Genomic DNA, 14526 nt, shown 5'->3' on the forward strand with positions numbered 1-14526 from the left:
TTTTCATTGACATCACTTGGGCACCAATGAATTCACAATTCCACTCCTAATCCCGTCATATTCATGCTGTGAGACAAATGTAACACTAAAAGACAGCTAATTAATTTGATCCCTTTCAACGTCCCCTCGCATATTGTTGATTGAGCTTTGAGCTTATTGGGATGAACTAATGTGGCACAGTGTGATCCAGTCGCTGCTCTTTATCATCCATTATGATGCAAAGTTCCAGGAGCCTATAACCACTTTCATCCTGAAGTGAAAGAGAAAGATTTTCAGCCCCTCATGAGGACTCGGAGCCTGAAATATAACACGGAACAACAGTTCATTAGTTTACACCTCCTCACAACTCCATTTCCTGTGCTTCCGTGCCCTTGTCCACACCCAGGTTAATGCTGACTTTAGGTTTCTTTTGTTATGGGGTTGACCGGGGCAGATCTGCTTTGGCCCGGAGATGCTATAATAAGGCCGGTGTTTACAGCCGCTGCTGGAATGGGTTTGTAAGCGCGGCTGAACCTGTGCGGTATCGACGTGGGGGTTAACAGCCTGTTGGCCTCTTTAATGGAGCTGAATCAGGCCACAGGAGAGGAACATCTCCATTTACAAAGTCATCTCCTGTATGAGGAGATACACACACACACAGACACACACACACACACACACACACACACAGACACACCTGTGGTCCACACAGGAGTGATGTGTGATATGATGATTTTGGAACACAGAAGCAAATAAGCTTCGATGTCAGACACTACACAACGCAGGCTGAGGTCAAAGTCACAATGGGCATTTGCATTTGAATCCACTAATCTTTAACCTTGTTTGTTAAATTGGGGTCCACGGCACTTTGGTCTGTATCGATTGTAATATGATCCCAATGACTCCGCAGACTCTTGACATACTCGTGTGACTAATTTAAATCCACGTCAGCAGATATTGGTGGAACAATGTGTCTTAGGCACAAATTCCACAGCTTTGATATCTGTGTTAGGCTACTGAGGCACATTGAACATTTATTCATCTTAGTTTAACAACGGCACCAGACCCAAAGTGGAGCAGGGGCCAACCTGAATATAATTAGTTTGCAGGGATTTTTGTCATAAATCCAATTGAAATGTCGACCCAGTGGTGCCACCAAAATGAAATGCACTTCATCTCTGAACAAAAAAAATATCACCTAAAGTCAGGGTTCATCATCAATATCTGTGTGCCTCTGGCGGTGCACACGGTCGCGCAGCGGCTCCTGGCTCTCTGACGAGCTGTAAACTCTACCGATTCATAAACATGATATATTGACTTCATACCACATCATTTTTTTAAGTGCAATATCCATTCTGTGCAATAACTAAAAGGTGAGCAATCCTCTAATTTAAAATGTTTACTGGTGTCGTATTCACTGGTGGTGTCTTTGGTCAGATTTTAAACTTGCCTTTTTCAGAACCTCTAAGTTTGGTGTCCTGTTTTTTCTCGGGGACAATGGCAATAAGGGCTTATTCTATTCTATTCTATCTGTCCAAAACATGGCAAACAATTCACAGCTCAGACACAGTGTTTCTGTCCAGACCAAAGTGGTGCACCAACAGACCAACATTGCCATCTCATGAGCCGAACCCCAAGTAAAAACATACGTTACATTAAATAAACTATCTGCACATTTTTCAATCGGAAGGAGAGAAAAAAAGGCCGAGGGATACATTAACACCTTTTTGCCAAAGCGCTCACCACTTTTTATGATTGAAAAAAAGGCACAATTGTATAATGTTAAATGATCTCGTTAGTCAGGAATCACCACCAAGCTCGCGGGAACTGCTCCATAGGCGGGAGGGGGAGGTCGGATACACACGATGTAGGACATACAGTAAGAGATCGGCCCCAAAACTGCGAGCAGTCAGCTTACATTGCTCAGATGGGTTGTTGTTACTCCCCGTCACGTTGCTATAATGTCATCATCACACTCACAAGAGCAACGCTGTCACACACACACGTGGTGGTCAATTATTTATACATACTAATGACTGCGCTGCGCATCCATTATTCATGGTAAATGCTGGTCTGTCTTCCTGGAGTGATGCTGACGGGGGGGGGGGGGGGGGGGGGGGGGTGAATTGAGGAGCAGATGGGAATGGAGGCTCGATCGTACCCTGAAGGACGCCAGGGACCGACTTGGCTGCGAAGGAATCATCTCCTATACCGTTTAGAGACGCAGCCCCGTGTCCCGGGGAAGGCACTTAACCTGTGGCTGGGGCGAAGAATTATATCCAGTTGATTAGAGCGGCAGCTCCGCTCGAGGATGCGGCTCGGATTTTCCCTCTGCACTCCAGCATGAAATCACACAGAGGGAAGTGGTTGGTCTCTGCAGAGCTGCTCAGCAGCAGCAGCAGCAGCAGCAGCAGCAGCAGCACAGGCCTCATCGACCTGTGTTACAAATGACCCACGGGCGACCCCAATCGTTCATTGTGATTATATTACAGGTGCTCCTGAATATTGAATAGGTATGTATCAGGGCAGTTGTGCGAATGTTCCCAGTGTGTGCTCCAAATTGGACGCGTCAAACGGAATTTGGGAGAAGTTTTTGTGAAAACTCTTTCCCCAACTTCTCACATCCACTTGTATTTTTCCGTTTCCTATATTTTGGAATCCCGAGCCGCGAAAAAATCTTCGGGGCAGGACTTGGTTGGTGGAGGCTGAGTAGCTCTCCCCTCTGACACGCACACAGAACACCATGCGTGAAAAGAATAGGAATGTTCATTTGGTACAAATATTGAAATGGCATAATTGATGGAGTGGATGCTGAATCAGGAAGACGGGAAAACAGCGGATGTCTTAAGCAGAAGTATCTATTCTCATAGAGCTCATAGACATAGTCTGCCTATACCCGGTCTCTGTAGTGTATTTAGCTTTGAGTAATGTCGTCATCTCCACGCGACTATGCCATTTCCAGAGAGAGAGAGAGAGAGACTTCAGCTGCTCTCAGATTGTTTCGCCTTGCCGTAGACGAGATGGCCTTGCTTGGTGCCGGAGAAGACTCATCTGAAGGGCTTCTCGGGGAGGACAGACGAAACCAAATTCCAGAAAACAAATGCGATTCAGCAAAGCAGGGCAGAGAGAATCCACAAAGTTAGTCTGGTAAAATGTGCAACCTATTGTTTCTGGGAATAATTCAGATTTACTGTATCAATTAAAAGTTCACTTCAGTTAACTGAGAGAATACTCTGCTGCAAAAAAAAAAAGCGCCGTGATTTGGAGGGGATGCTGTTCCCAGGGCATGGAGGGTGATTCAGCACTGACTGATAACACTCGGTGTGTGAGCGTCTCCACCGGACCAGCCATCCATACCATAAATAGCTGGTCATTAAACAGTAGATATCCCCCCCCACCCCCCACCGCCTGCAGCAGGAACATCAAATTCATTCTGCTGCTTTGATCTCATTTTAGACCCGGAGTCCTGAAATAGCAGGAGGTTCAGAGTGTTGTCAGCAGAAAAGAGGCAGCCGGCCGAGTCGGCCCGTCTCGGTGCCGAATGGCAACATCAACACTAAACTGTGAGCGGTTGATCACGCGGCCGCCGTCCCAAGCAACACGGGCTGGTGTGTTGTTTTTCCTCTCTCTCTCTCTCAGATTGGACTGTTCCCAGCAGTGGCCCAAGAGACCCACTAGCTTTTATGGAGAGGAAATGAAAAGAGCCAGGCTCGGACATGTTTGAAGAGGAGAACTTTATTTACAACACACAAGGCGCTGGCTGCGAGCCAGCAGCAGAGCTCTCGGCCTACACGCGCCATTTATCAGCGAGGCAAGTGGAGTCGGCTTTTCCTTCTTCCACTCGGACTCTCTGCCACGGGGGAAACCAAGTGAACTCCAGCTAAACCCATCAAAGAGACCTTCCCCGAAGTTAATCTCAATCTGCCGACTGGCCGTGACCAAGATGACTTTTTTTTTCCTTTCTTTTCTCAAATCCCGGGCAGGGGAGTGCACCTCTGACGACGCTCTCACTAACGCGGGGGTCCACGGTTCCGCAGGGGCCCCCCGCGGTCATGGAAGGGGTCAAAGCGGATTATTCTCATGACGCGTCTGCGTAAATGAACTGGGGAATCCAAGCACGGCCCTGTTTACTAGTCCAGTCGGCTCCTCCACCTGTCTCCTTCATACCCACTCCTCTGATTTCTGACCATTGTGAACAACACAAGATGAAGTGTGACTCATATGCAACCCTTTCCCACCCCCCACCCCCCAAAAAAGAGACAATTTTCTGAATGTTATGCGTTGTCCCGCTGTGCTTGGAGCCCCCTCGCTCTGCTGACCCTCTCTTCCATCCTACTAATCACCTCTCCACACGGCCTACCTGCGTCTCGCCACTGCCTCATTTTTCACCCTCTCCCTTACCGCCTGCCTCTCTGCTTTCTCTCTGGGTGTCTCATTAAAGGCGCTCCATCTAATGAGATTACGCCGTGGGGATTAATGGTGTGGCTAATTGATAGACACACAGCCGGAGAGGATTATCACCCTTTAGGTCCCCAGCGGGGAGGGGGGGGGGGGGGGTTGGCACTTCAGCTGACTAATTGAAATCGCAGGATTGGACACAAATACACTTCCTGACCCCCATAAACCCATACACTCAGCTGCTCGGGCTGAGATGCGGCGAAAGGACGGATAGCAGGGGTTTCATCAGGAAAGGAAGCCACGGCCAAACAATAGGGTCAGAGATTAACGGTGTAAATCCGAAGGCAGCCTGTTCGTCTCCGTGACTCTTAGGAACTCTCAAAAACACTGAATTCCACTGTGAAAAGAAAAAATAAGGTGCAATGATTCTGTACCTGTGCAGATACAAGCCGATCACCTCATGAACAAATAAAGATGGAAAAGCAGCGGACATAAAGCCACTGTGTGTCGAATGTATATGTGGACTTTGGCCTGTTTCAAATCATTCCGACTGACCGAATCAAGGAGATAACCTTGGTGACAATGATGTGGTCTCATCACCAGTATTACTTCCCACGTGGACCACTTTGGTGTGCAAATATGAGAGAGGTTTAAATCCAACTCACAGTGGCTTTTGAGTCTAAGATACCCTCTCCAAGAACGTCGGAGAACCCACAGTGACCCTCAGGTGTGTTGGGGGGTTTTGTCCGTTCTGGTCCACTGTAGCTAAAGGACATTCTCCCAGGACAACAAAAACACAACAACTCTCTGTTTCTGATGGAGCCCCCTGAATCCTACACACACTGGACCTCCAAACAGCCGGTCCCGATGCAGGTACAGGGAATATTCCGAAAGAGCATGGCACATTTTTCAAAACATGTCTTGTTTATTTTCTAAAGGACACATCCAGTATCTAGATGAATGAGTAAAAAGAATTCCAATACACTGAATAATAGAACAGCTATCAGCAGGCATGGCTAATGGGCCTTCCACTGTCCCGAGGCCAGAGGGCGACGGGACGGGCACGTCTGTCTGAGACACAACAGAGTGAGAGGGGAAGGCTGTGTTTTATATATATATATATATATGTATATGTGTGTGTGTGTGTGTGTGTGTGTATGTATAAAAGGCGTGTAACAAAGCATTTATTAAAGTGAAAAAAAAAGGCAAAATGGACACAACTATATAAGCAGGCATCTTGAAAAAAATGCAACGATGCTTCAACAGAAAGGCGACGAAAGAAAATATCCACACATCAATGACGAACCGGCCAAAAATCCCCCGCGCCCGACGAAGAGCTGGAGAAGAAAAGAGCAGCAACTTTTATGTCATCAACACTTCAAAAATAGGTATCTTACAGTATTTTTATTTTCTCGGTGTCTTTTTACAGAGTATATTAGCATAGTTTTCTGCTGACTATTTTCACATTCTCACCACATAGTAACAAGTGCTTTGAGTAAAACATTTTGAAAAAGCAAAACTAAACCATGCACCTTTTTAATAGTTCTGTTGGCCTTATATAAAAAAAACAAAACGGGAATGTTCAAGGCGACAAAAAACGAAACAAAACCAAAAATCTTCGGATGCCTTTGTACCTTGTCATTTCCAGTTCCACTTTCTTACACAGTCTGACTAATCAGATCATGCCTACATAAGCTCTACACTGTGGAGAAAGCAACACAAAACCATACAGGGCAGGCAAGCAGCTCAACACAAAGGCTCCTGAACCCGTGAGTCCACAGAGGAAAAAGGCAGGCATTCTCCACCAAATTAGAAAACCCCCACGTGTATAAAAATGGTCTCACGCAATGTCAGCGTGCTGCTGTAGTTGTGTCGACATGATGCTTGTGAAAGTCAAACTGAGCAGGTCCGTGGAGGAGAGGGTTGTCCTCACCCAAAACAACTCGGATTGGCTTCTTTTCATTGGGTGATGATGTACGAGAGTCTGCCCCGGTCGTGTCCTCCCCTCCTGAGACCGGCAGCTGGGGTTGTTCATCTGCACCGCTGAGGGGTGGGGGTGGGGGTGGGGTGACAGGCAGGGCTGGTTTGAGGAGCGCAGGTGGGCGACGAGCGAACGTGCCTCCACTGTGCCGCACAACTGGCAACCGATCCTGAGATAGCAGGAGTCTGATACAAAAACACACCACAAAAGGCACTTTATAAAATGACAGTGCTTCTGTTCTAAGGATATTCAAGTTGACAGAGTGAAAGAGGGAGCCGGAGAGCGTCTTCCCAAATAAAACATTCTCTTCAGTGTGAGACTAAAGCAAGAGATGATTTTCATTTTAACAATCAATCAAAGCACAAATTCACTACTTGTGTTCCTCACGGCCGATTTGATTTGCCCCCCAAAGAAAGCTCCGGGTCCAGCAAGCTGAGAGAACTACAAAAAGAAAAAAAAAGAACGAAAAATACACCACACTACAAACTCGGCACTAGAAAATATAAAGCCAGAATACAGTTGCGGTGCAGCGGAACTCATGTTTGCGGGCTTGGCTGTTGCGAGCGAACGAACACGGCCCGTGTAAGGGTCCGTTCCTCACATCTCTGCCACGGAGCCTGCGTCACATGTTCTCGGCCCCTGCCCGTGGTTTTTTTTCGGGAGCATCCGTCCGTCCCGCCCCGCCTCTCCCGACCCCCCGCCCAGCCCCCTGCTCCGCCCTCAGTCATCGTCGCCTCCGCCGTAGAGGTCGGCCAGCTTCTTGAAGCGAGGACCCCAGTCGTTGAGGTAGTCGTAGTCCTGGTCCCCTGAGCTGGTGGAGTTGAGCGAGCTGACGGAGCCAGCGGTGGAACCGCTGCCCTCGTAGTCGAACACCAGCAGGGAGTCGTAGGGAGGAGCCGTGGGGTCGTTGTCGGCTGCCCTCAGACCCTGGACACACGGAGACAAGAGGGACGGAATATAAAAACGATCTTCCACTCAACACTCTGAGTCATACTACTTCCTGTCCTGTGTGGTTAGTCACTGCACTACACACTGCATCAGGACGCTGTAGTCAAACTGGATTGAGGCCGGTCATTGTGGTTCACCAACACTACAATGGAGATGATGATTTTTCACCTACTAATAGGTTCAGGGTGCCAGACTGTAAAAAAAAAAGCTGCAATAAACTTGGTCTGATGCGGCCCGCCCACCCGTTAAGAGTTTTAATGTCCCATCATGGGGTGAATGCTGTTCCGGAGCCAGACATTGAGCCGTGAACTGGGGCCAAACAAAGTATCCTCCGGCAGGTCCCCTGCTGACAGGAATACAATTCTGGAGGAGAAAAAACAAATCCCTGCACGTCTCTCTTGAGCTGTTTAAAGAGAATCAATTCTGGTGAGCGACGTTCCCAAAAAAAACCCCTTTCAGAACCTTTCAGCCTCCAAAACTCATAAACCCGACTCAATGATGTCAAATTAACACCCCGCGGACATCTGCCAGACTGTCTTTCTCATGAACAGGAACAGTTACAGACACATCACAACAGCAAAACTTCTTTTCTATTCTTCCTTCCCGTCTCCCGCTTACATCATTGATGAAGTCTCCTATGTCTCCGGGGTGGGGCAGGCTGGGTCTGACGGGGTACTGCGACTCAGTGATCACAGGCCTCTCGTCCACCCTACGCACTCCCGCCGGCTTGTTGATGATGTGGTCCAGAGACTCGGGCTGCTGCAGCTGGCTCAGGTCGTAGTCCTGGGTGAAGGCCAACGGACGGAAAAGCCGGGAGTTAGTTTGATGATCTGGGCTCGTCATTATCTGCACACGCACCGTTTCAAACCTCGGCAGAAGTCGAGACGGGGCTGCGCTCGGCTGTGATCGGCCCACCGTTTTTCCTCACTGTAGTCTATTTTCGGGTCACGCTTCAGAGTCGCGCGCGCAGGACTCTGATGTGTGTTTCTGTTGCGTGTGCGAGGGGCTCGGGACCGACGTGCTGTGAGAACTGTGCTACAGGGCTTTCTACAGAACTGTTTGAACTCTTTTGTGAATGTGCTCTGCTGTAGACGTACCCCGCGTCCCAAATCCATATTACATAGCTATCCTATACGCTTTGAAACTGTATACTAACAATCACTGTATACTGTTGCTGTGATTACACATACACACGGGGGAATGACACATCCATCAATCTGCCTGTTCAATATAGAGAAAGATGTTTTTTCATCGCCCACAACTTTTTCTTTTCTCCCCCCCAGCTGGGAGTAGCTCCTCCATTTCCTTTGTGCATTGCATTGTGGGAGAGTAGAGTACATTAATAGCCCACTCAAACAATAATACATAGAGCAGATTCAGCATACCTGCTGTCTGTATTTCTTATTTATACATTTTGTGTCTTTCCCGGAGTGAACACACTCCATGATAAACATCTGCTTAGAGTTAGAGTGCAGTATGGATTCGCCTGCTGATATTTATTCACAATTTATTCTGAATGCACAATGTACTCCCTGTTCAATTTATATTCACCACACACTTCTGTTAGTCTGAACTAAACGGTACACAAAAGTGGATAGAACATTGCTGTTAATACAATCAGTCGCGTACAGTTGTTGTTCTTTCTTTTCGGCTGCATGTTGTAAATTTCCTTGTGAATAAGCGACGCAGGTCGTTGACTGGTCTCAATGGCGCTGCTGCAGCCGATAAATGAATGCATCTACTAAATCCTCACACAGGTGCTTAAGAGAGGAAATATGCTCATGTGCACTGCTGCCATTTGGCCCCGGTGTGTGTGTGTGTGTGTGTGTGTGTGTGTGTGTGTTAATGCACAACAAACCAGCTGTGTGGGTGTTGGAAAACAGCATGGATGCATTAATTAACAACACATTTCTGAATTAATCACAGATGCTGTACAAACGTGTTGTTTTTATTTATGTAGAAAATATTAAATAAGAGTATGTGGTGGCCAATAGTTGTATTTTAGTTTAGTTGTACTTCCTAATTGTTTCCTCTGCCACTGGTCCTGTTTTCTGACAAAACAAATTATGCTGGGCTTTTATTTATTAATTGAAGAGCTGCAATCAACAGACAATTAATCTGTACTCTGATGAACTCTGATGAACAATTAATGGATTGAAGTTTCGGCTTCTCAAATGTGGGGCTTTACAGTGATGCTTTTTTTTTGTCGCATATACTGTATGTTAGAGTAGAGTGACTTTTTTTGGGGGATGGTTGGACTGACGGTCAAACAAAACAAGCAATAAAAAAATGATATGTAGGAAATTATCACGTTTCACTATTTTCTAACACAACTATTAATCGATTATTCAAGGATCAAATAGTCATTGGTTGGAGCCATAATTAATTGATTGATTTCATCAAATAGATTGTGTTTTAATGTCCTATGTATTAGTTTGACTCAATGCTACTTGTCACAGTGAATGGGCGACCCTTATTGGAAATTAATAATCCATCATCTAATCTATCGATCAATTCCTGACCCTCTCTAAGAGACCGTCAATACCAAACTTTTGGAAAGATGCCACTGCTGCTGGTTAACAGCTTTTAACGACGGGTATTTTTACTAGTAAAACACGCTACCTGGTCCTCCTCTCCTCCTCCCTCCTCATCGTACTTGAGGATGTTGTCCCTGACGTCATCCTCAGGGTCGATCAACAGGGGCTTGGCCTGCCGCTCCTTCTCTCTGCGCTTCATCCACACCACGAACAGCAGAACCATGCCTGCGGTCAAAAGGGCAACGCGGCATTTGGCTCATGAACGGCCCTTACATTTTGAAATGTTGTAATTTTCAGGATGTACATCATATACAAATCCAAACGCGTTTGATTGTTGCACTCACTGAGCAGTATGATGATGCAGATGAGTATAGCGATGATGGCACCGGTGCCCAGTCCGGCGGCTGCCACGGCCCCCGTGGCACTGCAGTCCCCGTTATCGTCGCAGGGACACACTTTGACTCTGATCATGGAGCGGTTGGACAGAGGAGGGTTCCCCGAGTCGGACACGATGATGGGGATCTCGTACACGCCTGCCTCCAGGTAAGAAATCCTCAGCCTGAGCTGAGCATAGTCACCTGGAGTGTGAGAGCGAGGCGGTGTCGGGGATGGGAGGGGTGGGAAGTGGGCAAGGGGAGCGAGGAGGAGGGGCAGACGAAGGGGAAAATAAGATTAGACAGTGTACTGCAGCGATTGTACATTTTGTTTACGAGAGGATATCATGTCATCATGTTCACAGGCACGAGTAAATGACAAACCAAATAAATGCCGGGACCAAACCAACTGTCAGCGATCGCTCTGACGTGTACGTATGTGTGCGAGGAGGCAATAAAGATATAAAGAGGAACGACGTGAGGACGTGTAACCTTAAGCATCTATCACTCAGTCAGGCTAAGGCGAGAGCCTCGGTGGGAGAAGGATCCAGGTATCGTGATCAGATTTGTCCCCAAGACAACTGCTGCGACGCATCCATCTGGGTGGATTAGGTGACAGATCGGATGCTCGGGCGACAGGGAGATGAATGGATCTCATTTGTCACAAGTGCTGGATCGTACGTCAGCGCTGGCAGGCACCGGCGCCGCTCACTGTGAGCTTTTTAAAGACGTTTTGTTAAACTTCTCTCGCGGCTTAAAGCAAACCCTGGTCCCCTGACCACGTTTTTCCGAGGGGGGGTATTCAGTGCCACCTGTTTATGGTTTAATTCAGCTGCGGATGGTCGAATGGTCGAATGGTCATATGTCATACCTTCATATACCTCATCAATTTTACATGTGTTGGGAAATTTCGCGAAAGTCCTAACTGTATTAAAGGGGCAGTAAGCGATACTAAAGCAATGCACGCTTTTCTTTTTTAAATCAGCGGATATTTCTAGTGTGTGCGCGGAAAAAAAAGAGCCGGTTTTCGGCACAGCCCTTGCGCTGTAAATCAAAAACCCCAAAATGGTGCGGACTGCACCACACACCACTGCGAGTGCGGTGTGTAAACATAACTAGTCCATACGTGCTAGCGGGTGGCGCTGCTACTCCGCGGTCTGGGCATAGTGGTGAGTGCGTCGGTCTCCCATACCCGAGGTCGCGGGTTCAGAGCAGTAAAATCCCAACAATAAAAAAAGAGAGAAACAAGCTTTCTCCAGACTATTGCCCGTACTGCCCCTTTAAAGTCATGTGTGCAGCATTTAATTACCACTCAGCCTGGAAATGGTCCAGTTGCGGCGAACGCTGGCGGGAAAGGAAGGCAGCTCGAAGACAAAGGGCCCCACGTTGGGGTCGGCGTCAGCGTCCGCTGCCGTGATGTTGACCCTGGAGTTGGGCCGCGCGCGCTCGCACACCTGGGCCTCCCGCGGAATCAGCACGGGCGCGTTGTCGTTCACGTCGATCAGGTAGATCTGGAGGGTTCCGGTCCCGCTGGCTTGAGGCGAGCCTGAGGGGAGGCGAGGGGGAGAGGGAGGGGAGAAGCTGACTCAATAACTCTAAGCATCGTGAGAGGGAGTGAACAGGGGTTGGGCAGAGGAGCCAAAATGAAAATGATCGGATGTGGAGCAGGAAAGCGGGATTGGGGCAGTTGAGAGATACTGTGCTGAGAAAGCTTCAGAAGACTGCAGAGCAATCTTTTCCATTTTCACTTCAGTGACGTCCTCCCAGCTGATTCATGTGTTGAATTGAGAAAAACGAAGGCGAACGAGCAGAGAGGGAAGAAAAATGTTTTGTTTACCGAGTGGCTGAAAGTGCGGGGACAGCGTTTGTGGCGGCGCGCCCAAACAAAACAGCCAGAACAAACGAGAGGACGCATTAATGTTTCAGTCCGTGAAAAAGGCTCAGGCGAGACTCACATTGGAACGGACAAACTCTCACATGAAGATTGCCGCTATCTGCACTCTGCAAGGCCCCAGTGGGAAATGAGTCAAACGCTAACCCTTCACGAACACACACTCATCAACACATATTCAGGGATTTCTTTTCTTTTTCTCACGACTGTCAGACCACAAAAGAACCGAATCAGGTTAGGAGACACATTTGTGGTGTGTTTCATGCACTGTTAACAGTTGACCCCCAATGGGCTTTGATTACGGCGCACACTGTAACTGAACTGCACTTGTGCTGACTGACAAACGTTGTTTTTCCTGCCCCCGCTGTACGACGCGGTGTTGGGGGGGAGGGAAGAGCCACTTTGCTTCCACAAAGCAAAAAACAAACTCGTTTGTGCCGATCCGTCTCAGGTCGGCGCGACGAGGAAGCGGTGGGGAACATTTGTAAACGAGGTTGAACTCTGGTGTGAGGTTCAATGTTTCACTGCTGGACTGAAAATGATAAGAGAATGTCTTTGGGAAAAATGTCATATATTGTTGCACCTGATTGTTTTCGTCCAGGAAACATATTTCCTCAATCAGCTTGTTGCCCTGAGCGACCAATTTGGATTATTCCACATGTGAGACAGTCTGGAAAACTGATTTCTGGAAAACTGATTTCCATGCACCAGTCCCGCGAGCAGCACTGGGTTGTATATTTACAGGAGACTGTCGGCCACTGTCAATGAAGAGTAATGAAGGCACACGCAAACGGCCCCAAGGGAACTGGGGTTTTCATTTAACGCTAAACTCTTACGATAAACAGAACAGCAGGATGTTTTCTTCCAAAATATGTACTTTGATTGTTGCTCATTGGATGATTCATATTTAATGTCGCAGGCAAATGTGTGCAGTTTTCAGGGGCTGCGAGTCATCGAAGCGCTGGCACGAGGGTTTGGCCCCGTGTGCGTTGCACAGAGCAGATCGGCGAAAAAAACAAGGCTCGTAAACGATATTTGATTTTCGAGTGTTTGTTTTTCTCTGGGACGCGGTTCAAATTACAGACATAAACATAAGGCTGAAGCTAAAATGGCCAAAAACACTCCAAGGTTATTTCAAAGAAACCTGATTGGAGTGAGAGTTCTAATTAATTTAATTGAACTTTATTGGACTAGGACTTTAATTAGAGAAGGGAAATTACTCAGATAACATCAGTGGATGTGACCACATAATTACTGCAACCGCAGATACATTTGTTGAAGTTCTCTTCTTAAGCACACATTTGAGGCACTTGTGCTTTTTACTATAATATATAACAGGAAAATATCATTCCATTTATTCCACTACACTAATTTGACCACCTACTTACCTTGAAAATCAAGATTTTACGCACAGAGAATATCTGCTTCTGATGTATGATAATATGTTATCTTGAATGCTATATATCCATTAGCTAGAGCCAGTGATATAGTAATATACATATATATATATACTGCATATATAATAACTATATATAAAGCAGTAGGGTTAGATGTGATTCAAATCAATATGATGATATCAATAAGAGCAGTGATATGTGTGGATGTAGCAAACATATGCAATCAACCGGCTGCATTCATCTGTGCCAAATTCACCCAGTATCATCAACTTGATCGAGAATAATTCTGAATTACTGCGCAACCAAACATAACAGTCCCGCAGCACAGATGAAGACAGTATGTTCCGAACAGACTGCGGTGATTTATTGTGGCCCTGATGTTCCGTTAACAACCCCCTGCACAGAGCCTTGTCAGTGATCTGGATTAATCACTGAGGCAGTGCAGCACGGACACAGTTTACCCCGGCAGCTCATCAGTGTTGTGTTTTAACTGTTTCCCCTCTATCACACTGTAACTCGGTGCATCAGCTATGTAAACGCCTGCCGCCCTGGGGCCCCCGGGGCCCTTTCGACCGTCCTGTCGGCTGTGATTGGCCGGGTGCTTTGTGGCTCCTTGCGCACCGCTTGAGTAGAATAAGTAAAGAGAATTTCAATCAAAGTGGAATATATCCCCTTGTTGACTTTGGGCTTTAGAATCAATAGGCAGTCAACACTTTGAGCTAAGGTTAGTTTGCTTCAGGGCAACCGATCCCTCATTTCTCACTGGAGTGAAAAGCACCTGGGTCCCTGCTGCTCGCACAGGGGAGCTTCAGTTCTTTAGCTGCGTTGCTGTTGCTCAAGACTCTCACCGACAGATATCGTTCTTTCTCTACAGTCAGGAAAAATGTATGTTAGTGCATACAGTGTATGTACAGTGCAATCGGATCATTCTTTAGACCACAGTGCAAAGACAGACACACATCACATGGCCCTAATGTGTTTCTTTACAGTGGAGGTGCGGTGTGACGAGACGAACGAAACA

The 14526-nt window shown here is 47.2% G+C and overlaps 1 protein-coding gene across 4 annotated transcripts in view; it reads right to left on the reverse strand.

Moving 5' to 3' along the window:
• Window positions 1-3694: 3694 nt before the first annotated feature.
• LOC118309853 (cadherin-4) overlaps window positions 3695-14526 on the reverse strand; it is a 197253-nt gene continuing 186421 nt past the window's right edge. For all 4 annotated transcript variants that reach the window (XM_035632407.2, XM_035632408.2, XM_035632406.2 and 1 more), the window contains 5 exons: window positions 11527-11763; window positions 10188-10421; window positions 9929-10068; window positions 7925-8089; window positions 3695-7285 (listed from right to left, as the gene is read on the reverse strand). In XM_035632407.2, coding sequence (XP_035488300.1) covers window positions 7079-7285; window positions 7925-8089; window positions 9929-10068; window positions 10188-10421; window positions 11527-11763 — 983 coding nt within the window. In that variant the 3' untranslated portion in view covers window positions 3695-7078. The remainder of the gene's footprint in view (window positions 7286-7924; window positions 8090-9928; window positions 10069-10187; window positions 10422-11526; window positions 11764-14526) is intronic.

This window comes from Scophthalmus maximus, chromosome 6, assembly GCF_022379125.1.
Source record: "Scophthalmus maximus strain ysfricsl-2021 chromosome 6, ASM2237912v1, whole genome shotgun sequence".
Classification (NCBI taxonomy): Eukaryota; Metazoa; Chordata; class Actinopteri; order Pleuronectiformes; family Scophthalmidae; genus Scophthalmus; species Scophthalmus maximus.